Consider the following 26,748-nt stretch of genomic DNA (forward strand, 5'->3'; position numbering starts at 1 on the left):
TATTAACTATTTACTTTGGCACCTTTGTGTAAACTATAGAACAAAACGACGTTTACAACACATTTGCAATTACAGCGTTTAAACAAAATGGTCACTTTTTAAACCAGCCAAGACAAAAAATAGTCCATTTATGGGTATAAAGATTAAAAAACCTAAAATATATATTTCTAAGAATAAACTGCAATTTCTTATGAACAAGGTGCTATAAACTGCATGCAAGAGTCAAGATTAAAAATGTGTGGCCAAACAGACAAGCTGTCTTATAGCCAGATGAGCTGTGGTCCGAGCCCACTTTAATTTTTTTCTTACAGAGATATATATGGCTCAATAGGCAGGCACATGATCCCAGCAAGAAGTTGCAAGTTGTACGGCTGGATGATAAATCTTGGCTGCGGCTTTGTCATTAACCAGGAATGAGCGAGACCTTAGCAGAAGAGATGAACAAGTTCTTGGGGGAAACCCATGATGACACAAGAAGCCTTCTCCTCTCCCCTCTCTCACCCTGCTCTCAGCCTAGCCAGGGTTCTCAAAATCCAATCTTTGGGTTGCTTTAACTAGATTGCCGCTTAGGGTCTGCCTCAGATTGTGGAGGTCTGATGAGGTTTGAGGACATTTTCTGCATGTAAGTTACTGAAATGGATGGGATAAAAATTAAACTTTCAAATCTCTCCAGTTAGTTTGACTGAATGCAACACACTCGTCTAATGAGGGAGGGTTTTACCTGAATTGGTATTTTTAACACGGAGTGGCGTTAGATTTATACGCTACAACAGACTGAATGGAACCAGATCAATACTGACATTCACCATCTCCTGTCTCCCAAAGAGTTCAGTTGTATGCTCCTTCTCCAAAACACCTTTTTAAAAGGAATCTTTTATTGGCTAAAGATACAAAACACATACAAGAAAAAGGAACATTGAATGCAAAATACAGAAGGGTTTTTTGGGGGCCATTCTTTCCTCCCCAGCAGATCTCTATCTGAACTAATACTTCAAGATGTGCAGGAGCAGTCTTCAAGTTTCTTACCAGATAACTCTACTGTTAGTATTTTTCTTACAGAGGCAAGGGTGGTCCTGGATGTTTCCCAGTGGTTATGCTGCAATAGTGCCAAAGGGTAAGGCAGATTTTCTGCAGATCACAAAGAGCTATCTGACAGTTAGTAGAGGGTGACAGCAAATAATTTAGTAGGAGAAAAAACCATCCATTTCATCTGTCAGCTGAGGACTGCATATAAAAGAGCTTGAGAGAAAATACAGCTGGAGAAAATACAGAATTAAACAGTAGATCAAAAAAGCAGTAAGGATGGGATGTGTCAGATACAGTATACACACACACACTCCCTCTCTCGCACACGCACAGCCCTGAATGTGGGATCACAGTGATAAAAGTTATAGGTCATAGGGAGCTAAGCTACGCTGCCATTAAACAAAAGGAACATCTCGTTTCCAAGAAATATCTGGTATTCCCCAGGACTATCAGTGCCTGAAAGAGGATGAGGTTTTTCATTGTGCTCTGCAACACAGCTGATCATAGTTCTAAAGCCTGGCTGGGTAAGGAAGAACTGTTATGTGGAGGAGTTGCCTTTTCTGCTGACACTTTTTTTTTCCCATGTATTCCTGGCACATGCTGCTATAGCAATAGAAAATGCATTTTGTTGAAACAAAGCTCGACATTCAAGTGACTTATTCTCCCATGTCTTACAAAGATGCAAAGAATGCTCTCTGGTCATCTAAGAAAATATATTTTAGATGCCTTGTAGCAATACTTAACTTTCTATATGAGAGGTAGGCTTCTGGGTTCTAGGAGGCCTGCCACATCTAGGGCTGAGTTCTTAAAGCTTTAAGTTAAAGCAATCCAAAGCAGGGCAGTCTTAGAAGAGCTACCCTGTCTAAACCTTGAGGTTAGTTCAAGTTTAGAATGTTGCAAAGCAAAACAAGTATTAAAATCCATTTGTAATTTTTGTTCTTACAGCTTTACCACAAGAACAGTGTGGCTTCTCCTTTTCATAGATATCTGTAAATAGATTCTCTTTAGTTCTAGAGTATTGCTGCCAAGAGGTGAAGGCCTCCTACCCATGACTAGTAAAAACTGTCACTTTTTCCATTATGGCTGTTTTATGCTTAAAATTCCCAAAGAAGGTGAACACTAAGTCTTATAGGCAAGCCATATAAATCTAATCTGAACTTGTTTTGTTGTAGCAGTTATTTAAGAATGGTGTTTGTATGTACAGTATATATGCCCACACTGCAAACTTTATACATCGTTTTGTACTGGTACCATTTTTTCTTAATTGCAACCAAGAATATTTTTCATTAGATCAGCAATGAGCATAGCTTGGCTTATTCCCCATTTTCCCTCCCTCAAGGGAAAAACCCAAGTGTGGGCATCAACCAAACCAATGGCATGTTACTAACTGAAATGCATTCTGTACAGTAAATTAAAAGTTTGCATGCAGTTTAAGCATTTTAAAGGCTATTTTCTTATATTAATCAACCTTCCGTTTCCATTTAAAGGTGTGAAAGACATCTGTCATGTATCAAGGGACTCCTCTCCAGACCCAGAGACAAATGGAATCACAAAGACCAAGTACTTTCTTTCAGCTTTCTGCACATCTTACTAAATAACATGCAAAGAGTTCAACAGCATTCTTCTTAAAATGTAAATAGTACTCTTTAAACGGGCATGTTAACCACTGAAAGAAGTCCACTCTACTATACTTCTCCATTACACTGCTTTCATTCAATCATCGGTAGTATAAAAAGTCAATTAACGGGATCAACAGGCTAGTTTATCCACTGGCAACTGTGTATGACACCAAGTGTGCAGTAAAACAAAGGCCAACATATGTTTATGCAATATAGTTGTACTGATTCGGGTTTTCTTTATCTCTTTCCATGTAGTCCCTGTCAATTAAGGATTCTATTCTCTTCTTAAGGTCAGCAGGCTGTAAAATAAAGCAGATGTCAGCATTATTACTTTGCAGTCAATGTTTCTCAGTTCTTTTTTCTACTTAAACCACATATCCATACTGTTCAAGATAGCGGAGGAAACAGAAATCAGAGTTTAAAAAAAAAGTTTCTCTTAAAGCATCAAAGCTTTTAAAAGTCTGCAATGTATAATTGATTGAAGAGAAAGTTACAAAATTAGCCTGTCACCTGCAGCTAAGCATAGAATTTTTATGGCAGGGAAAGATACTTGCTGCAGTTTAAACTGAGCTCTACTTTAAAGAACTGCAATTTGTGCATTATGTACCAAAGCATTTCTATTTCTGACTTTACCTGGTAAAAGACGGTACAAGTTTCATTTTGCCTTGATGTGAGCAGTTTTGCAACAGTTTGGATGCCCTATGCTTTTGTTGGGTGAAGGACTTGATAAAAATGCCTCATGATAAGAGAGTGAGGAAAAACATTTAAATCATCTGTTATAACCCTGCAAAGCCCAACTACAGTTTATGCAGTTGAAACGTAACATGGTAACAAAACAGAATGAGACAGCAGTACCTTTTATTTACATTTCCACTGATAGAAAACACTGTATATTTGAACTCAAACAGATGCATCACCATGTATTTGAAAATCCATTTCCATTTGTACACAATAAGTGAGCTAATCATTTTATATTGCAACTCTGGGCTCCTTTAGCTTTGAGATATTCACCAATACCTAATTTTCATTCCATATATATATATATATGTGTGTGTGTCTGTCTCTATATATATGTATTTACCAATATAATCTGTCTGGAAAAAACACTGTACATTTATTGGTTACTAATTTATTAAAAAGTATCAAAACCAATTCTGCATTTCGTATCTGAATCATTTTCCTCTGGTCCCCAAGAATGCATTACCAGAAAACTTCAATGCAAGAACAACAGCGTACAAGGAGAACTAGCCTCACAGTTACTGCTAACAGACTCTGCTTCTGAAAGCCTTTGGTAATAGGTTTTATTAACTTAATAAAAGCTTCAGGTAATATTCAGATAAATGAATGCAGTTGGCACTTTAAAAATTCCTGAAAGTGAGTATTTGTCCTTCCTAATAGTAAGAAGATGCATGTTTTAGACAGAAGCACTGTTTTAACTGAGGAGAGGCCAGGGAATATAAAAAGAAGTAATAACGTTTTAGAAGAAAAAAAATCAGTACTACACCTTTACTGGGAATTTAAGCTGGTTGTAGACCTCTGACACAAGCAGGTTATGACTCAGTGTCTTGCGCATCTTCATGATCCGTACAATTGCAGCGTCAATCTGGTATTGCCGGTCCTGGAATACTCTCTCTGTCGTGCTCGCCTGTTCCTCTACCTGAAGGATCCATTTAGAGAAGTTTTAAAGAGAACACCAGAACTGTCAAAACAATTCTTCGTATCTCTAAGACGACTCTCGGCGTAAGACAGTAAAACATCTGTTGTCAAATATTTGGCATAAATCCTTTACAGATATGAAGACCAATTGCCTATTAAAAAACCACTTGTCCAAGGAACTAAAATCTTTGCACAGATTTCACATCGGATGCCTGTCAAGGAAAATTCACTGTGAACTTGTTTCTATGTTCACAAACCATTCAGTAAAGCTCCAGGAAATCATCAAGGGTGAAAAGAACATTCACCAACCGGAACTTCTCTTCAACATCTTATTTAGAGACATCTAGCATCGCTGGTGTCTGAGTTAGTATGGAAGCACATGTTTAAATCAGCACTGTTAGGTCCAAATTATGCAGGTAACTTTTACAAAGATACCAGTATATACATTACAACTGAGAGGGGAAAAAAGCTCCTAAATGGGCAGGCAACAAGATACTTAACCCAAGGATCTAAAGCCCAGAGGATTAAAAAGAATGTACCGTTTCTTTCATCTGAATTTGGTTGATCTTTATCCTGAAGAGTTTATGTCTGAAATCGTCATTACATGTGAATTTATCACCATCTTCCACATCTTTGCCTTTGGGGCTTTTAGTCAGGACTCTGGCTTTGCCACAAGCCAGAGACTGAAGTGTCCTTCTCAGCTCTCCATCCTCTAAAGCAGAAACAAGTTGTTTAGTTTTTTTTTCAGTAAGAACACTTGGAAGTAGTCAGCTGTTTTCAATACCAACCTATCCCAGTGGCTTGCTTTATCTCCTCTAAACTGAACTCCTCTCCTTCATTAAACATGAGCAGCACCAGTGTCTGGAACAAGGAGACCTGAAGTTCTTTTTTGCCCTGTCACAAGGGAAATTAACAGATATCACCAGGCTGTTTAGTTTGTGTGTGGTTTGGTTTTTTTTTTTTTTGGGGGGGGGGGGAATGCAAGGAACAAGTCACTCTTGTGTGACAACTATTTCACTTCAAGGATATGATTTATTCTCTGGTCACCTTGTGTTTACTATAAAATGCTGAATAAACTAGAGATCAGAAGATTAGACTATTATATCCAGTGACAAAACTCACCCAAGACATCAACTTACTAAAGACAAATCTAAAAGCAATGAATGCTTAAAATTACAATTTGAAAGACCTTTAAGTCAAAGTGTAACACAAACATTAGTTTAAGAAACACAGTATTAGGAACTATAGGATCTTAAAAATAACTAAGTGATAATATTTGTTTTACCATTAACATTCTTCTGAAAAATAGAACTGCTAAGCATTCCTATTCCAAGAGAAATTTTCTTGAAATATATTTGTGCCCATGAAGAAATGCTGAAGGGGAATAACTGGAAGCCCTTTAAAAACAGTTGAATTTCTGTACAACCCAAAAGTTTTTATTTATTTCAGTAGTGAAAAGCTCACTGTAAAGATGCTTACTGCTGTCAGATGAAATAAGGTCATCTATGGAACATGGCCCCTCTTTTTTTCCTCTCCAGTATAAAAATTAGTGTCATTTTTAATATGCAACTAAACACACTGGATATTTTCCTTGAGCAGTAACCAACAATTTTTTTTTTCAACCAATACAGATATTGGATGCATCATCTTGGACCTTAATACATCTATTTCAGAAACTACCAACTCCACGAATGATAGCAAGATGTCAAAAGTTAAAAGTAATTGCAAAACCAGTGCAAAGTTTTCCATTATAGCACAAAAAAGCTTCTTAGTACATCCCTAAGGTACAATCCAGACTTGGAATCGGCAAAGCAACAGGAATAAGAGAAACAATACACTCACCTCTTTAAATTCTGCTTTTAGTACACAGTGTCCTAGTGTTGACTGCCACTGAAGTTTCCTACCACTGTGTTTTCCTAAATAAAAGGTCTTGAAAATCTCCTGTAGTTTTACCATCTGAAAAAATAAAGAACCCAAAACACTAAAACACAATTTCTACTTTAAAAGCATCCTTCCCTCTCTCACAATCAAATAAGCCTTAAGTAAAGGCTTAGAAAAATGAAGGGAATTGCAAGAAAAGCAAAACAACTTTCTTTAGAAAAGACACTTCTACGTTTCTTTCTCGAGATAATATGAATATTTAAAACCAAGTTGCAGTTGATATCAAGATGCATTACTGACAGGCTGATGCTTGGTGTAATACGTCTGTATTCATTACCTCTGGGGGCAAATGAACCTCCATAGGCACGTAGGTTGGCCAATAACCCATAGTCAGAATATTCACTGTTAGCTCGATGTTGCCAGGTACATTCTGATTTTGCATATACTGCAGAAAGAAACAAAGTAAACTGAAATAAAGCAATGATTATTAAATATATTTCAGGCAGAGCCAAAAAAGTTAATTATAAAAGGCATTATGAAAGCACAGAACACAAGTGACCTTATGATATCTCTGCTACATAAACCGTGAATTGCATACAAGAAAATCAGGATAAGAAGCACTTTTCTGAAGTTCTAAAGGCACTTCCATACAGGAAGAAAACAGCAGAGGTAGTGTTTTAGCAGGATGATGTGAAGATGTACCTAATCATGTATGAATGGAGGAAAGAATGTTGAGAGAACATTACGGAACTGCTGGAACTAATGGGTAAAAACTCACAAGCCAGTCCATCAGAATATACTGGCGTTAAAACGTTTTACAAGTTTACAGCTCTTCTTTTATTACTGTGGGTGGTTGTGCTTTTTTTTTTGTGTGTGTTTTTTTTTGTTGTTGTTGCTGTTTTGTTTTTTAAGCTGCTTGTTTCAGATTTTTTTGCTTTGTTGTTCAGGAAAAACATTAACAAATTCCATAAAATTTTCAAAAGCACAGATAGCACAGAATTAAGAAACAGATTTGGACTGATTTTCAGTAGAGACTGTTTTCCCAGCTGGGCTTTTGTGTGCTCCTTTGAAAGCAATCACCTACAGAGTCCTTTTCCCTGTAGTGAAAGAACATTACAGACAACTGGAATAATTCAAGAGGAGTTTAGCTCAATTATAATAGAAATGTTCACAATTGAAGACATCTTGCATTGTCTCGTTGGGCTTTCTCAGAATAACTCACTCAAAAAGAAAGTAAATGAAGGAGCCACGGCAGGCTTTCCTGCAGTACCTGTTTAAATTGTATCATTATGTCTTTCGAAAGCTCCATATCTTTAACATTCCTTCAAGTTTGCTGGTGAAAGCAGCTCCACATTCTATAAAGAGAAAATGTAAATCTGGAGAATTAATCTAGTTTATTTTCAACACCAAAGAGTAGTTCTCCTAAATATCACAATGTACTTTGAAGCAAGACAATCTATTTTAGCATATGCTCTTACGTAAAGATCTGGATTCTAATTAAGATACAGAAAAAGGTTATAAACAAGAAGGAGGAATATGTCTCAATGCGGCAGCTATTTTGCAACCCAATTGTTTTTCCACGTGGACAAGACTGTTCATGCAAGGACTCCACTGGCAGCCTGTCACTCACCATGACAATTCTAATCCCTATCAGCTGCCTGCCAAACTGTCTCTTGATGGTAGAACAAGACGAAGTTCTAAAAATGTTACTCTTACTACCCAAAGACTCCATCCTATGAAACAATGAAGACTAGATTAGCAAACTGCTAGCTGGTAGCTTCATGTTTCAGACTTTATATAGAGTAACAAGCAGAAGTCATCCTCAAGTTCAGCAAGGAACCTCAACTCTATCCCACAGGCCAAGAGACACTGTGCACTTTAAGTTTCTGGTTTTTGGCTATTGCTGCTACAATTACAAAACCAAAAGCAAATGAGTCTCCTCAAAACCCAGCAGTCATTCAAGGCTTGCACACGAGTTTTTTGCTCTTTTTTGCAAAGAGGAAATACAAACAATATTTCTGAGAAGGCCTGTTAAAATGACTATTTTTACAAGAACACAAGCTGATAGACAGATAGATATTTACCATGTTTGAGTTTGGAAAGCATAGATTTTTCAGCATCTACTGATGCACTCTTCCCAACTAATAGTCTCTTCGCTAGATCTTTTTTATAAAAGGCCTCAAAGACATCTTTTCCTGTAAGAGATGAGATTTTACAGTGATCACAAATCATTGTTTGTTTTAAAGAAACATTACCTACAAGAGGCTCAATTCAAAGCTCAGTAAAGCTAACAAGAGCCTTCACATTAAGATTTCCACAGAATTTCAGTCTTATTATCAGCATTTTAACACACAAACTAGTTAAACAGCACTACAGCAGCAAACTGCATCTAGAGAAAATGCACACTTAAAAATGCAGACAGACTGCAAAAATTCTTTCAAAGTACCTTTATGTTACTGTATCCCCACAAAAACCCCAATACTTACCATATATGAATCTAAATATGATCATAATTTTATCCAGCATTTTTTCAAGTTCTTCATCAGTAGCTTCTTTGTTGCCTGCACGAAGCTTTGAATCTACATATTTAGCTAAAAGAGTGTTGAAGAATAAGAAGTTCAGCGTATGGTTAGAATCACAATGAAACAATTTTTTTTTTTTTTAATCTAATATGGTGAAATCCTTTGGAAATGTAAATTACCTTCAAATCAGTTTCATAGCAGCTGGTTTGATATATTTTAAGAGAGGCTATAAAGTTATAAAACCACTGTAGCCTAATCTCTTTTTTCAGATACGCAATTCCTGCATCTTAACTTTATTAGCATGCATAATGTTAAAAAGATTTTGAATGTGTAAAAAATCCTGGTCCATATTATGATATCAAAGTCAAAAGTCACTACTGCTATTGATGGACACGGCTATAATAGAAGCAAAAAGATCAGGAGAAAAATACATAAACCAGTTATTTAAATGTGCTGACTACACTGCTGAATTTCTCCAGCAGATTACTGTTTGTTTTAATTTCAAATGGCCTGGTAAGCACGTTACAGTTAGTGAACTAATGCAGAAAAGGAGGGCAGAAGGCACCACTCCACAAGCCAACAGCACAACAGACTGCAAAGCAGGTGTTACTCACTATGTAGGAAAATGATTGAGGTGTTCAAAAGTGCAGGAGCCAGGCTTGTAGGCACAAATCTGTAAACAACGTTCTTTGCAACCCACAGAGGATCCGTCCCCATAACACAGAGTACAGTGCACCCTCCTCTCTCTCTACTTTTATATATTCAAACATAGATGTCTACGTAGAGCCCTCAACAGCTCCATGCACAGTGCTGGTGGCACAGTTACGTGAGCTCCTGAAGAAGGCAAATTATCAGCAGTGTTCTCAGATCTGGACACCAGTCAATTGCTGGAATGCCCAAGTCCTAATGTTCTTCACTTTTCTATAGTCTAGCCAGTGTACTGATGAATAGAGCTTGTTCTTAATGTTTAATGCTCTCCCATCAAACAATTCCCTTGCATTAGGCACAGATCTCCAGTTTGACAATGCATTGTGCATAATGTCTTTTAACGCACGGTTCCAACGTATCCCGTCTGAGCTGCGTCAGCAAATCCCTCTTGTTCCCCACCCAAATTCTCACACGGGAAGGAACAGAACAAAAATACCTATGAGTTCAGCTGGCTTATTTGGTCTTTTGTTAATGAATGTTTCAAAGGCTTCTTTCATGGCATTTACAAACTTCTCATTCTTGAGAAAGCAAACATCAATAATATGATCAACTTTGTCTTTAAAATCAAGTAGTTCTTGGACCATTGTTTTGTCTTTTTCTGGATTAATTACTATGGTGCTACCAAATGCCTGCAAAATAAAATAAGTCTTTCAGTTAGTCTGAATAATGAATTCAAGTGCCAAGACTTCTAAAAGCCCAAGTTATCTTTTTAACGTCATCTTTCTGGTATTCATATTAGTTCCACTAACACAACAGAAGTAACAGCATTCTGAAGTATTTACTATATACTAATTTCTAGACCTTGTATAATGATTCAAAAATCCATCTATGAATAAGTGAACAGATTCAGAACTTTTGTCTGAAGAAATGAACTTAAGCATGACAAAATTAACACACCCTTTTAAAACATCTATATCCTCAGTTTCTACACAGGTAAACTAAATTTTATTTAACAGTACTCTTCCGCGTTACAAAGCCTTCCTTCACAACAACTATACTTTCTGGGATAACATTTTCAATGAGTAGTAAGATGAAACATCTTAAGTGATATTCAAGTGCTTTCTGAACTTCAGTTGGTTGGCAACTTAAGCTACCACTCTTTCTGACAAGAAATTTTAGAAGGTGTCATGGTTTTGGCTGGGACAGAGTTAGTTCTTTGTAGCAGCCAGAATAGCTCTGTGTTTTGGTTTTAGTCTGGGATTTGCTAAGAGAAGAATGTCAATAGGGCACTGATGTTTGTAGTTGGCACTGAGACCTGAAGAACTTCTCAGCTTGCCGTGTTTTTGCCAGTGTGAAGGTGCACGGCAGCCTGAGGGGGGAGCATGGCTGGGACAAAGGGTCCATGACTGCCCTTATGATTTGAACTTAGACTTAGGACTGAGCGATAAGTTGGCCAATTAAGTATTCCATATCATGCAATGTCAGGCTCAGTATAAAGATGAGGGTTAACCAGAAAGAAGGGCTTTTGCTCTGCCAGGGGCTCTCACTCAGACTCTTGAAGTGCTTGCTCTCTCTCTTTACGGGTCTCTCACTCGTCTGGGATTGCGGTGTCAGGACTTATCTGTTTCAGGACTGTTAGCTGGGACAGGCCAGGCCTTGGTCACCAGGTGGTGAGCAATTATACTGTGCATCCCTTGTTTGTATATATTATCATCATTATACATATATATATATCCATTTATTATTATTATTGTTAAATTGATCTTATCTCAACCCATGAATCTCTTTCTCTTTTCCCCTTTAATTCTCTTCCCCATTCCCTGGGAGTGAGGGAAGGTAAGCAAGTGGCTGTGTGGCATTTAGTTGCCAGTTGGGCCACACCATGACAGCAGGGAGAAGATAGAAACATTCTGCCATTACCAAAATGGCTCCTGGAGAAATACAATTGTCCCCCTCAACTAACTATAAGCAAGATAAAACCTACAAATTTATTTGGAGTACAATAATTCAATATTTTTCTCGATAGGGCTAGAATAGTTACTTTACTTTTCCTAGTACAGTTTCAAAAGCTGCCTATTAAATACATGTTTATAAGCAAGTAGTCTTTAATTCTTAGAAAGACGCAATAGTTTATAGTGATGACTCAAATATCTATGCATAAACCCCACTGATAGAATAGTGGTATCTGCTCTGGAGCTCTAGGAACAGTACCTTAATGTACTCAATCCAGTGCTGCAAGAGAACCTGTACCCCGCCTCTCACACGACTGAACAACTGATACAGAAGAGACAGGTCTTGAATTCGGTTCTCATCAAGAAGGTGGTTTAAACCTGCAAATGAGAGAATTTCAATAGAAATTAAACCCACAGTAATCCAAAGAAACCACAGCATATTACTACAGGAAGGGACCTCTTGAAAGCTAGTATTTTTTATCAAGCAATTAGTGGTGTGGTGAGGGTTTTTTTGTTTATTTGTTTGTTTTTTAGCTGCCTAATTTAACAGCAAAACACGGAATTGCCACCTGAATAGGCTCAGGTGTTAGTGCACCGGATATCTTAGGCTACATGTGCTTTACATAACATACTTATCACAACACCTTTGCTTACTTCTGCTTTACTATTCCCTAAAGATTTGCAAGGTTTACGCTCGACTGATCTGTAGGAAAGGTTCTTTGGCACGACAGAGCTCTGAGTCTCAACTCCAGCTGTAAAATAAATTTTACAGATGTACGAAGACAAGCAGCTTCAGGAAAAATTTCACCTTTTGCTTTTCAAGTTTTTGGCAAAGAAAGTCAAAGGTTCTAAGAAAGTGGATGGGTAAATATTGCAAATTGGATACTCCTCTCAATAAAGAGTCTTTTACAGATGTGCAGGAAGATGCTCATGTATCTGTTTCATCCAGAATCTGGCTAGTAAGAACTTGATGAATTTTCTTTTATTATTCAACTCTTGCTGCACCCATATCTATTTCCAGACTATCCCTCAGGGCAACACAGGGTCACTTGACTCCACAGAGACTATTGCAGAACTGAGGCAATGTACTTCACTGCTCAAATTGTACTACATTTTAAAAACAAGCTGCTTTTTGTGAGCAGCAAGTAATCAACGTTTCCCCTTTTTGGTGCAGCCATAATTTGAAGGCTCTTCCTTTACTTCTGAGTCTTCAAAATGCTCTTTAGCACACTAAACTCACGAGTCCTCCATTCTAGTTTTCCTTTGGCTTTGCTGTGTATCTGGAGACAGCGTTGCGTCTCCTTACCTCTGACGAGGAGAATGGTACTTGTCCTCTTGCAAAACGGTCAGTGCTATTTCATGAACTGAGTAGCAAAGGGCGTTAAAGAGTGATGCAGCTTGTGTACTCCCCCAGCACCTGAATCTGCCACTTTCTTTTTCAGCACAGGAATTCAAAGCCCCGAAGCAGTAATTAGAAACATTTCTATAAAGAAGAAAGATTACCTTTCTGAAGAATGGCTGTTAAATGTTCACCTAGAAGTTGCTTTTCTACAGTAGCAATTAGTGGCTTCCTATAGAAAAAACGTGTAGAATTACTTTTCCTTTTTCCATTACTGACAGTTTTAAATCCTTTTTTTTTTGAGTTATGTTAACTACACTCGTCATTGGGAGCGCTCTAATTATGTGTATAACCATTTTAGGTCCTTGGCCACAGATATTTATCCTTTTTCTTCCCCAGTAAGCTTTCTTTTTTTGTGTTTGCTGACTGAGGATTTAATTCACAATAAGCCTGTTGTACATGACCTCTAGGCAGCTGGACAATGATTCCATCAGTGAAGAAACTGGGCAAAAGTTTGTCAAAGAATATACCTTCTTCTCTTCTGTGGGAGGAGAATCATGTCTTGGGAGACAAACCAAGGAAAAGAAAAAACACATCTTACAAGACAAGAGGTATTAAAACAAAAAAAGGGAGTTGGCCACTAATAATGGTGTGGAAGAAGGAAGCCACTAAACAACCTAAGTGTTTTTAACAGCTGAAGGAGGAAGGAAATAAAAATGTATGATGTCAGCAATATGTATGATGTCAGCTTTCCTCTCAGACAGATCCTCTGTACCTGCTCTTTAAGAACTTGCTACCACTTGTTCGAAGAGTTTTGTTATACTAGTGACCTACATTTTCTCTCAGACATGACAGCTGTGGCTTTATGTTAGGAGAACATTTCTCCTGTCCTACCAGTCACGACCTCCACTTGATTGTATTTGAGGAAATCCTGCCTTTAAGTGGACAAGATTGAAGAGTGACATAAGTCAATAATTTCCCAGACTGCAAAAAGAATATGCAAATATTTTAATGTAAATATTCAGAGCCTTTAGCTTGAGAATTCTCTATTCCAGGTCCTATCTTTTTCAAGTGGGATGACAGCTGATTAATTGCATTTCTGCAAGAAAGAGATATTTAGACTGGGGGTGGCAGCCTGTTTTTCTCCAACCAAATGCCCAACAACATTTATGTCAAAGTAACCAGTGGCTTAGAAAGGGATATTGGCTGTGTGAGCCAAGACAGTGCTTCATTGTAAACAAGGAATTGTGGGAAGTGAGAAACACTTGATGGTCAGTCAAAAAATGAAATAAACTGCAGTTATTAGATAGCACTCAACAGACGAAGAGCCAAACAGCTAACAATACCAAGCAAGGAGAGACTGCACTTACTGTGTGCTCTGATCTAAATAAGTGATTATCCTGTCTGCTTCTTCTTCCAAGCGCTTGTTGACATGGTGAAGATATTCTGGAACCTGAAAACGCCAGAGTAGTTTTGCGTGTTTTAAAAAAATCAAGAGGGGAAAAAAAAAAAAGACAGTACTGGTCTGACAGCAGCAGCTCCAGTTTTAAGCAGAAATCATTAGCACTGTGACTGAAGGCAAATGCATGTGAATTTCTTTTTTCAGAGTACTATAAAACATAAAGGTCACCTTATTGCCCTGTATGCTGGCTAAGGCAGCAGCATAGTTCCTCTTCCTGACAAATGCTTTGTTATTAGGCACAACAAATATTGTTAAACATTTAAAATACCTCTCGTTCCTGCATAAGCCTCTGTCCCTCTGCTGCATACAGGCGGTTAGTCTCTTCCAAGAATCTATGTTCGAAAGAGTCTTGATAAATCTAGGGAAACAACACGACAGCAATGCAGGGTAAACCTTACTGAGCACTAAATAAGAATCTGAGCTGTTTACTGGTTTAAAGGTGAAACAAGTTTACTCACCTGCAAGTCAGAAAGCATGCTCAGAAGGCTTCGCAGTAAACTTCTATCGATAGCCTCACCATTTCTTTCTCTCTCAATTAGCAGAAGAATGCCATCAATAGTTTTGTTCTGAACCTTCTGATCACTGATTATATGAGTTCTGAACAATTCTAGCCCCATATCCCTAAAAAGAAAAGTGTTCAATAAATTGTGTAAGAATCAACCCCAAATATTCTCTATTCATAAAATTCAATCTAGATCAAACAGAGAGGTCAATAAATACTAGCACTCTTCAGATTCCTCATTCCTCTGCCCCCAAATCACTTGAGATGAACAAACACACAAACATTAAAATAAACCATGACAAAGAATCAACAGTAAGCTACAGATTTTAAAGACCAAGGCATATATTTTTTCCTAAATAATCACCTAACTTTTGCAGCATCTTTATTTTTCACTTGGTTGGCAGGGTGATGGAAACTCAATGAACAGCAGCCTTCATGAGAAAAGGATAGTGTCACCCTGAGTACCAATTCCACGGTTAAGCTGTTGGATAACATTCTTTTTTGTCCATCGCTTTCTAATCCCTACTTCTTAGGGAGAACTTAGAAGAACTCAGTAGTGTAAAAGACAAGGATCTCTGCTTTGGGCATTCCAGTTAAAGCCTTTGGTGAAATTGAAACTGTAGGTCTGGACACTTTTCTAGGAAAAGCCACGCCCTCCTCCACCACTCCTTCAATCTCTGGCAAAGCAATTCAGGTAGTGCCGAAGGCATTGTGGGGCATTTGCTAATTGTTAAAGTATTGGGAGTGGATGGTGGAGGCTGAAGTCCAACAGACAGTAACTTGCTTTTATTTTAGGTAACTTTCTCCTCCAAAAATACAGCACTTTGAATACAATGCATGTTAAAACCAGTAACGGGGCAACCCAAACCCTTGGAATTCAGTTGTTGAACAGGCCCTTTCTTTTAACTGTGCAAACTGGAGGTTGACACCTATTTTGCTGAAATGTGCTGTTCTAGAAGAATCCTGTAATTCATAGCAAATAAACTAAAAGTGAAAGCTCCCTTTGCAACAAGCACATATGCATTCACCATCTAATTTACAGGTCACTACGAAGTTTATGTTAAAAAAACTCACACCTGAAAATCAACAAGATATATGTGATAATTTAAATGTACCCCCCAATAATTTTATTTTTTGAACCCTTACCAAATAGATGGCAGCATTGAATTCTGAAGTACATAAGTTCGATCCAAGAATAAAAAGATACTTCTAATCATAATCTGTTATGAGAAGGAATAAACAAGTCACAACTATTTCACTCGAGATTGAAGAGCAACACAAATTATGCTCAACAACAACAAATCCCATTGACAAATTTCAGGCAGTGTTTTCTTAGACAGAGTTGATTTGTTTAAAACATTCTGCCAATCTCAGCAAGATGATCAATGCGACATTTAGCATCTTTTTGTATAAAAACTAGCTCCTTTTATAACAGGTATAGAAGGAGAAAGGTTTGCATAGAAACAAGTTTAAGAACTGGGAGCGTGTGTGTCCAAGATCAGACCAGTATGTCAAGAAACACACTACAGACAAGTATTTTCAAGGCTCGATTTGTAACAAACTAGATACAGTTTATTTCACAAAGAAGCCTTATATAAATTTAACACAATGTTTCAGAAGCGCAGTATTTTTGTAAAGGAACAAAGTTAAGCAAAACATAGGCTGACTAGGCAACAAGTTTCTTCAAAAAGATAAAAAACTTACCATTTGTCTGCAGTGATCTTGCCAACATTTGTCTATTTTCTTTAGAAAAAGGACACTATCCAATGAATCCGTGAAGAAATCATTAAGAAAATTACGATTAATAGGTAGGTAGTGTCAGTGATGAAATGAATCAACATAATTCTTTTTTTAGACACTTAACAGAGAGAACAACAAACTCACCTACTCTCAAAAAGAACCAGTTAACTTCTTGCAACATGTGTTAATAATGATAAATTAAAATGATTTTTTTTTAAAAAAAGGACCTAAATGCTTTTGAATGTTTTGTCTAAGCCCAGTCTCTGGGGAATGGAACAAACATACATACCCCCACGTCTCAAAACCCAACAATCCACAATACGTTTAAGAGCCCACCACTACACAGATACTATTATTTTGGCTCATGGTAAGAGATAACCTTAAGAGATAAATTTTGTTCTTGAAATTTAACTTGTATTCAGTTCACTGCATAGTTCTGGTACTAATTAATATCCACTTAACAGGATCTTGATCTGACGCAACTCAAAACTTTTGAAAAGAAAACATTTCGCTCCTCAGAACCACTACCATTGTCTGCTGCTAGACCATTTTTCAAAAAGAAAGCAAGAACTACTTGTTGGAAGACTTTTCTGTTTACCTGAGCGTGAAAGTTCAGCACATGAAACAGCCTGAAGTGATACAGTCAATACAGCTGCCTTAAGCCTCGCTGTAAGCCTAATACGAGCTTTTGTACGATGTTGAAGTGTTTCATAAATACCAAAGAAACTTTCTCACAAACTTTTCCAATGTTACAGACATAAAGGAACTAGTAGTGTTCTCTGAGGTCCCACAAAAAAAAAATGAAAACAGACTCAATTATGCAAAAACTAGGAATTTGGATTACCATGGCCTAGTGTCATGAACTAGTCAAAGAAATCCACCCCCACATACTGGCAGGTAAAAATGTTTTAACTTGTCAACAGCTAAAAAAAGGATATTCTCTGAATTGGTGAATTTGTGCTTTAATGTGGTCTTCACAGATCTGTCTCAATTGTTTGTACAAGTTTGCAGAAATCTTGTAGGAGCAGAGATTTTCAACAGCCTGAAGTGAAGAGAGATACCAAGAAATCTGTTTGTATTCTTATATGTGGTTTTACAAGGAAAGGGGGGGGGGGAAACCCAATCAAACCCAAAACAACTATGGAATTCTTCTGCTTCTCACTCAAAAATGTACCAGTTTTTCACTGTAACACCAGGGCATGGCACTGTAATGGTAATGAGACAAAGGCAGGCCATGCCCAGCACAGCTTACAGTTTATGAATTTCAGTCGGAGTACTGATATCTTGTAAGGAGCTGCAGGACTTGCATCTCTAAGAACAAGGATGTTAGATTAATATGTTCCAGTGACTTGCTGGGTTTCATACTTCAAAGCAGACATTTAAGGTCTGAATTTCAGTGACTGGTGTGCTCTGCAAGTCACACTGATATTAGAAGAAAAGCACTGCTGGCATTGTTTCCTTTTGCAGTCCTTTCCTTGATTAAGCTTCCCACATCCCCCAAAGTGCATAAATATATATTTTTATATATATCTCTATCCATCAACTCCTTGCCTGAATAAGTTTAGTTACAATCCTAAACAATTTTTAGTAGTAAGACTACATCCCAGATGTTTACAGTGACAAATCTGATTTCTAGATCATAACCAAATATTAGAAGAATTGTCACCCTGCTTCACAGCAAGAAGTGAAAAGAAGTTTAATGGGGACATTTCTTGGAGACTGATCAAGCAAACAAGCATTCTTAATTCCATACGCGTAACTCAAGACTTTTCTAAAATTTATTCTAATTGCCCAGATTTGGAAAGCAATTGAGAAACTTTAACTCTTTGCAGATTACTCTGTAAAACATCCGTAGAAGCCAGAGAGGAGAGGTATACATGATTTTCAACTAATGCCTTGCCATTTTATTTATTTTTTCAAATGGAAAATATTTCAGTTGCCAGTACAACCAACTCATAGGAAAAAAAAAAAAAAAAGGACTGGAAGATCAAGTTTGTTCCCCAGCAACCACAGGCAACCATGCAGGGACAAGTGTAGTTCTCAAGTACACAGAGCAGATCTACTCCTTTACACTGAAGTCCCCCAAAATATTCCCCAACGGTCCAAATAGAAGCCACCAGGAAACAGTAAGCAGCCACCACTAAAGCACAGTGACAATCAAACCAGCTAAACAAGATGTTCCTCAGTTTATCCTAGGGTATCAACAGGAATCTTTCCCAGTATCGACAGTAACAACTCTCTAGAGCAACGACACTACAGCTAATACTGGTTCTAGGACACAGAGGAGTTAAAAAAAAAACAATAAACAAATTCCACAACAAACAAAACCCCACTACAAAACCATCCCCCCCCCCCCAACAATAACAACAAAAGAAAACCAAACCTGCATAAGCTTACTGTCAGAAACAAACAGGCATAGCAAGAGGATGAGCGTGCCAATCATGACTAAAGCAGGTCTGAATGAGGATTACTAGGAAAGCCAGAATTATCACCGAAATGTACATATCTCAATATTTGGAAATAGCAACAAGATTCAACTCTCAACCTTAATGCTCAAGAAACCCCAAACAAATACAATGATATGGTAAGAAAACATTCTCCACTTCACTGCTCAGAGCAGGTTATGGACGCTGCTCAACTCCATTTTGCAGGGTCTAAACGGAACAGCAGCAAGAGGAAATAGCCGCTACTGATGTCAGAAGAAAAAGGGGATGGAAAGCACTAAGCTTGAAAAGCCCGATTAGACCTTCACCAAGTGCAACGAATGGGTTTCTTCTTTTCTCCCACTTCGGGGAAGCCAACTGAGAGCTGGGAAGATGAATGTTTCAGCAGAACTTGCCAGTCACCGGCATCACCACCGTCAGCCTCGCTTCCACCTACCAGCCCAGGACACCAGCCGCCGTTCTGCTGTGCTTCTGCTCGGTTCATCCATCTCAACTACCAACATTTCTGTAACTACTGCCTATCAAAACAGGTACTGTTTAACCACGCTGCGCCCCGTCCTTCAAAGAATTAGCCTTCGTGCCACAGATGGACAAACGCGTATCCTAAACTCTTATGAAATACATTCACGTGTATTAATACACGCTTTTCATAAAAAAATTGTTATGTGTTCACAAAAAGCTGTGCTTTTGCATTTCTGTATCAGAAATTCCCAAGTGTTGAACATGTCTGCCAGCATTGGGTGTTTAAACATCAAATGCAAAACTGCATCTTCACTACTAACATCCATAGAAATGTTTCAATTTTAATTTGTGCATTCTGCTCAATTGGTTTTTTTTTTTTTGAGATTAAAATTTCCAAGCACACAAATATAGAACCTTTTACTAAGATTTGCTCCGTGGAGCATAACATCACTACTGCAATATTATGCTTGCAAATTCAATTACTGGTGTTGTTAATAATTGCAATGTATCAAAAACTCCCAACAACTTTAGGGGCTCTAGTTCACAAAATTATCTTGTTCTGAATTAGCTGAATAAAGCTTTCTGACCAGGGAATCTGTGCCCTGAGGATGGTCAGAACATCCGAAGGCAAAGCGTCGTGTTTCCTTTGTGTAACATGTATTCTGTGGGTTTTGGTTAGTGTTTTTTTTTTCCTGTTTCTTTTGGTTGGGATTTTTTTAATTGCAGCATCCACATCTGGGTTTGCGTGCTGGGGAAAAGTAGGAAAAAGAACTGAACACAGCTCTGATGAGAGAAAACCAGCACTTTCCAGAAGTACTTAACTTTAAAAAAAACCCCAGAAATTAAACTAGAGGTCTGGTACCAAAGTTCTAGATGTCTATTTTCTGGTACTAATCTAAGGAAAATCATTGTAATAAAGCAGCTTTCAATTCTGTAGCACTTCAGCTACTCAAGGATGTGTATCATTTCTCTTGCTGGAGAGGAACAAAGCAAGTGCGAAGCTAGTGTCCCGCAAGGAAATAAAGCCTCAAAATGTTTGCTCAGTGGGATTTTACAACATGGACAAGAGTTAAACCAAACTCCAAAAGTTTAGCTGCATTAAAAATATTTTGAGGTCTACAGCAGAACTTGTGCAGACTTTTGCAATTCCCTTCTACACCTGGATAACGGTGTCTGCCAAGGCATGTTTGGCATCGGATCCATTTATCAAGCAGCTGTGCAGAAATGACAACTAGTTAGCATTTAAAAACATTAGTGATTCCTATTACTATTTTTAAATCAAGACATTTATTTTTGATTTATTAAAACCTGAAAATTTTCATACTCGATTGCACTCTATTTCACTGAAAAGTATCCAAATTATTACAATGTTAAAATTGAGATTTAAAAGAAAAAAGCTTATTTTTGGTTTTCTGAGCACAAGTAACATTAATTAAGCCTGTGATAGAAGTGAGCAGAAATTTAAGTGATAACTGTGAAGCAGAAGCAAGGTTTTCAATAGAACATTGTATTTTTAAACATTTTGGATATCCATCAGGTATTTAATTAACAATTATTTGCTCTGTTGTTCAGTCTAGAGTAAATAATTTACAACATCAACCGATACAGTGGGCTGTAATTTGTTATTATTTTGCCAAGTTTTGCAAAAGTAACAATACTACTGTTACTTTAACGATACTCTATATTATCCTGACAAACTGTTAAAAAAAGCTATTTTTATAGATTAATTGAACATTATAAAGATTATAACGAGCTTAAAAACGCACTGGACTGAGGAACTTGGCCCATGAGGTTCTCGGTTCCAGGGAAAACAGCGATTTATCCTTCCCTAAATCTGTTCCCAAACCTTGTGCAAACAGGATTTTTCTCCCAAACTTTTCACAGAAACTGGTCACATACAAACGCAACTTTTATTGAAAAGGACAGGGCAGGGAAAGAAGAGACACCAAAAACAGATGGAGAGTAGGCTGTATACACACCGAGGAACAAATCAAACAACTGAGCAGGCAGTAAAGGCTTTAAAAGTAGAGTAAAAAGTGTAAGTGCTTCTTAATAGCTAGCTAAACCACTACTGTTGCTAGGCCACTAAAACTGCGAGTACTGCGGTGTTAGTAGGGAAAAGGTGAGGGGGGAGAAGTCTCCCCAACGCCTTTGGCTGGAAAAGCAGAAGTGGAGCTTATAAAAGAAGTTGGAAAACGCAGTTCAAGTCTGATCACTTCCGAAAACGTTCAGGGTAAAACAATCAGAGCTGTTGCTGGGAACAAATTCTGAATCTCAGTTGGTAGAACAGACAGAATGCTGAATGATAAAAAAATTACAATCAAACCAAAATAATACAGTTCATGAAGAAAAATAGTATTCTACTTACTCTTAAGAAGTCAAATAAAAAGTTTCAGTTTTTAAATGATTTATGATCCTCAATCATGAACAGATACTGTCTTCAGAAAAAGGATTATATTTTAATATAAATTGTCTTTTTCTTACCTAACCACCAAAGTTTTATGGTTTCACATTTCTCCTTTAGCAGCTACACACCATAAACCCCAAAACAGTAAAGGGAATACAGCTCCTCGCCTTATTTAATTCTGGTCAACTGTTTCAAGGGAAACCATACCTTGGATTATGTTGTGGCAAGTAAAAAAAAAAATATAAATTCTGAGTTCAATGTGAATGTGTCTTGTGAAATTTTTACTGATGATTTTAAAATTTGAGAAACTACTCAATGACAAGTTTTGCAATGACAAAAGCTGTTACCAAGCAAAATGTCATGTTCTTATCACTGTATCAGAAGAGTTTTAAGCAAAAAATCCAACAACGAAAAGCCCTACCCCACTGCTCTTACCTAAAGCACTCACCTGATAGAGCTCCTCTAAGTTGTACTTAATTGAAGTACTGTTCTGGATAGCTTCTACAGCTTCTTTCAGTTTTTGCCAGGTTTCATCTGTGTAGTTTTCAGGCAATTTGGGTTTATCTTTAAAAGAAATTATATAGAGTGTGAGCAAGTATTTAGAAAAAGCAGATCTTTTTATTTTTCAGCTAAATTAAAAATGTAGCTTTGAGAGGACAGAGGTACGGGCTGATGCTCTAGATTTTAATTTATACTTGCATGAAAAGACAGTATTCATGCAAAAGCAGTATCTTATTTACATGTGAAATAGTAACGCATTGTAAACACGCAGCATTGCTCTTCACCCCTCGCATGCTTAGCCCAAACAGTGCGTGTGATTTACCAAAACCACAGTACTGTGTCGGAGCGGCTCACGAAGGGAAAAAAGGCTAAAAACCAGCAAGAATTAGCTACGTCTTCAGTTCACTCTTTTTCACTACCAGGACAGCACAGCTAAAAGAAAGTGAACGTAAAAGCCAAAAACGAGGGGTTAAAAGATAGAGTTGTGTATAGTTTATTTTTTTAAATTTACTGCTTATTAATTCTACTCTGTATTAACAGTTTGAAAGAAACCCTCAAGAAACACACGTGGAAATACAGGCAAGAAAAGCCTTCCTATTTGAAAGTAATCCATCTACGCCTCTCTTGGGTTTGGCCAGCAGGTATTTTTTAGAGTTAAGCCCTCTTTTAATGTTCAAATAGCTCAAGCTTTGCAGATTTGACTCTTTCTGTTATTATTTTCAGCCTCTTTTCTAGAGATGCCCCTGCTATGCAGCATCATCAACACGACTGAAACATTTACAACAGGCTAAGAGAGATTCCCCAGGTCACATCCTCAGAACATCAAGACTATTTAAAACTCTGTATGTTCTCATAACCAGCTAAAATGACCATTTCTGTTCTAATAAGCATGTTCCCAAATGGAGAAGGAAGGTGGAGAAAGTTTAGGGAAGAAGACATATACACATCCATGCCACCAACAGGTGAAGCTGGCCCAGAGTTTATACTCTATTAAAATCGACTTTTACCTAAGTGTAACAACCAAATTGTAAAGCTTTATGATTTCTTTAGAAAGAACAAACAGAAGCAATGCTTCTGTCCTCCCGAGCATTTCCCTACAATATCAGCAACATCCCAGCATTAGATGTATTGTAAGAGTCCAGAGAGGTAACTAACTACAAGTGAGACTTGCCTATTTTCACTAGCAACTAATGGGCATGATACTCAGCAGTAAACGCCAAGATTCTGGATTTTAGGAAGTTACTTAAATTGTAAAGGACATTATTGCTATCACACTGAGATAAAGACAATAATCTTATTCAGTTTAGTGTCTGAGAGCAAATAAAGAGCAAAGCTAGCAGATTCTTGAGACATCCTTTTTAAGCAAGTGATTCAAATACCAATTCATGATCACAGCACCATGCAACCCATGACATTTAGCAAATATTTTAAACATGAAAAGTTGACTTCCTTTAAAGATAAGAGTGTACAAGCAACAGAAGAGTAGCATTTATTTCTCACTATCATGCACCATAGGTATAAATTTTAAAATAATCAAATTAAATGATGATGATGTGATGGGTGGAGAACATTTTTGAGAATTAGGAGAACCTTAAAGCAAAAAGTTACACTAGGATAATGAATCGCTGTAAAACATTGCAGTGGCTGAAACAATCCTTACCTTCTGTGATATCTCTACAGAAGATTTGCATCAATTGCGTATTTAGAAATCAATTTTAACATCAGTAATATCTTTTACTGCCTCATCAACTCCAAATACATGGGGAAAAAGAAAATGAACTCAAGCAGGCTAGCTATCAGACTGTTTTAGAAGATAGCAAGAGGCAGGAAATAAGAAAACCCCACAATTTCTTTATCTTTATAGGGGGAAAAAAAAAAATCACAGAGTTTTAGCTAAGCTTTCTGCCTACACCTACTTGTATTTTTGTTTACTAGAAAACGAAGCAGCATCACAGCAGAAAAGTTTCGTTTCTCTGCTTCAGTTGGTCTCTAGTAACAACACTCAAAAATCTAAACCATATCTTTTGAAAGAATTTATAAAACAACATAACTTGTAAAGTGAGAATACGTTAGGATCAAGAAAAGACATTGAAGAGTTAAATAATAAAAACGACACCAAGGATATTGTAAGGAAGACACTCAGCAAAAATCTGAACTACCTACTTTAAAGGCAAGTGGGGAAAACAGAAAGGAAATCCGCCATAATAACCTGCTAATCACCTTAGTTTCAACATTTAAAACTAAGCACAGGCAGATTAACCTATAAAGAGACAACAGACAGAAGCAAGACACATCGATTCAGGCCTAATTTAAAAAAAACACAACCACCACGTTCTGTGCAATGACTTATCATAAACTGGGCTAAAATATACACTAAGCCCTGATCAGGATTACTAGAAAAGATACATCAAATGCTAAAAGTTTGAAGAAATGTACTTTCCTCGTTTATATAGTAAACCTTTTGTCTAACACACGAGTGAAGGCTTTCCCAAGAGACCAAGTGAAAGGAGGCTGAAAAATAATGCCAAGCAGTGAAGAGCAGCTCAGGATGTGTACATGACTGGGCAAGTATGAATCATAACACAGCACTCCCCCTTTACACAAGCACAGAAACATTCACCACGGGAAGGCACTTCCTGTAAAACCTGGAGCTATCTGCAAGCCGACCGGTTTTCACACTGGGAACGAAACCCAACATCAAGAACCAGCTCCCCGTAGGTTGTGACAAATCACAGCCTGTTACCTTTAAAGTTCTTGATCACTAATTTCTTAGCGGAGCCAGGTTTGCTGTTGGCGAAACTGGAGACAGTCGAGGAGGCAGCTTTGGTCAGGCCATTTGCATGGTGCCCCACAGCCACGGACGAAATTAAAAGGCTTTTATTTTTCAGCTGTTGTTGGTGCTGCTGCTGCTGAGAAGAAGCAGCAGGAGAGGAAGAGGAAGAAGACTCTTCAGCCATCTTCACATCGAGTCCAATAAAATCCACGGAGTCCTCAAAGCGCAGCTTCTTCTGGAGGTGATGGTTAGAGGAGGCAACCCCTGAGGAGGAGCACGAGGAGGTGGTGATGACAGAGGAAGATGACGAGGAGGTGTTTTTGGAAGGAGAAGAGGCGCAGGAAGAAATGGAATCAAATTCTTCTCTTTCGGAATTGCTGTTGCTGCTGTTATTTAACTTTCTCTTCTTGCAGGAGGAGCTGCTGCTGGTGTTACCATCAGTGGCAGGTCTGACCTCCTGGGCTGCAGCGGGGGGGTTGGGGGAAGAGAAACCTGTGGGAAACATGAACACACAGAAGTGAACAGGCTGAGGGGCATCAAATCCTTGTGGTGTGACAAAGGGAGAGAGAGAGTTTGAGAGTCAGTCTCTGTTCGGCGTCTCTCGGGGGGGGTGTCTTTCAGCTCCTCTCTCTCATCAGTGGAGTCCTTCAGTATTCCCTCTCCTTCGCTGTCTTCTTTCTCGGAGGGATCGCTTTATCTCCTCTCTTCCCCTTTTCTTTATTACTTTGTTTCTTCTCGCAGTTCGTCTCTGCTTTCCCTCCTTTCTCAGCAGAGCGTCTCCGTTCCTGCCTCTCGCCACCCACCAGTTCCTTTCAATTCTTCTCTCCGGCACCAGAATCCCCCCGCGGCTGCCCGCTCCCCCAGTTCTCCCTTCCGCTCCCCTCCCGCTCCGGCCGCCTCGCCTCCGCCGAACAGCAGCGGGGAGGGCTGAGCACCGCTCCCTCTCGCCTCAGCGCCAGCCCCTCGCCTCCCGCTCTCCCCCCGCGGCCCGCTCTCCTCGGGCTCCCGCCTCTCCCCTCTCCGCCTCCTGCTCGCGCTTCCCGTGGCGGGACGGCACGGCCCGGCCCGGGGCTTGTTATTGTCAATACACGGCAGAGAGGGAGCCTAAAGATGGCGGCACATCCGGTCGCCGTGCATGCTGGGCCGCGGCCGCCCGGAAGCGCGGCGAGGCAGCCCGGCTAGGCGGCGGCGGGCCCCACCCCCGGCCCGGCGGCCCTGCCCGCGCGCCGCGCTGCCGCCGCCACCCTCCGGCTCCTTTCCGCTGCCCTCTGACCTACCGGAAGTGATCATCGCTGCCGGCCGCTCCTAACGGCCGCGCTCGTTACCCCCCGGCGCGCCGGCGCAGGGCGCGTCCTGTGGGAAGGGGGCGTGGCCGCCGCCCGCCCTCCTCGTGGCGGGAGCGCAGGGGGCGGGGCTCGAAGGGGGCGGGGCTCGAAGGGGGCGGGGCTCGAAGGGGGCGGGGCTCGAAGGGGGCGGGGCTCGAAGGGGGCGGGGCTCGAAGGGGGCGGGGCTCGAAGGGGGCGGGGCTCGAAGGGGGCGGGGCTCGAAGGGGCGGGGCTCAGGGGCGCGGGGCTCAGGGGCGCGCGGCTCGCCCCGCCCCGCCCCGCCCCGCCCCGCCCTCCCCTCCCCGCCGCGCGGGCGGCTGTCCGTCCCCTCAGGCCGGGCGGGCCCGGTCGGTGCCGGCGCCCCGGGGCGGGCCCTGCCGCTCGCTCGCCCCGCCGCGCGGGCTCCCGGCTGAGGTAAACGTGGTGCGAAATTGGGTTTCATGCGGAGTCAGGCTCGGGCGCTCGGCGCCGGCGGTGGGGCTGGCGGCT

General features: G+C 39.4%; 1 protein-coding gene across 1 annotated transcript; it reads right to left on the reverse strand.

The window, feature by feature from the left end:
• Positions 1–309: 309 nt before the first annotated feature.
• On the reverse strand, positions 310–25,794 carry CUL4B (cullin 4B). The gene is given in 21 exon segments (XM_009983321.2): positions 310–2,944; positions 4,150–4,302; positions 4,841–5,013; positions 5,090–5,195; positions 6,144–6,257; positions 6,520–6,627; positions 7,453–7,499; positions 7,502–7,537; positions 8,267–8,377; positions 8,669–8,773; positions 9,849–10,041; positions 11,564–11,682; positions 12,808–12,875; positions 14,014–14,096; positions 14,374–14,463; positions 14,564–14,726; positions 15,754–15,827; positions 16,312–16,381; positions 17,286–17,389; positions 22,109–22,224; positions 24,905–25,794. Coding segments are annotated over 21 exon segments (2,664 nt in total). The 5' UTR covers positions 25,440–25,794; the 3' UTR covers positions 310–2,848.
• Between the last annotated feature and the right edge of the window lie 954 nt (positions 25,795–26,748).

This window comes from Tauraco erythrolophus, chromosome 13 (genome assembly GCF_009769465.1).
Source record: "Tauraco erythrolophus isolate bTauEry1 chromosome 13, bTauEry1.pri, whole genome shotgun sequence".
Taxonomy (NCBI): domain Eukaryota; kingdom Metazoa; phylum Chordata; class Aves; order Musophagiformes; family Musophagidae; genus Tauraco; species Tauraco erythrolophus.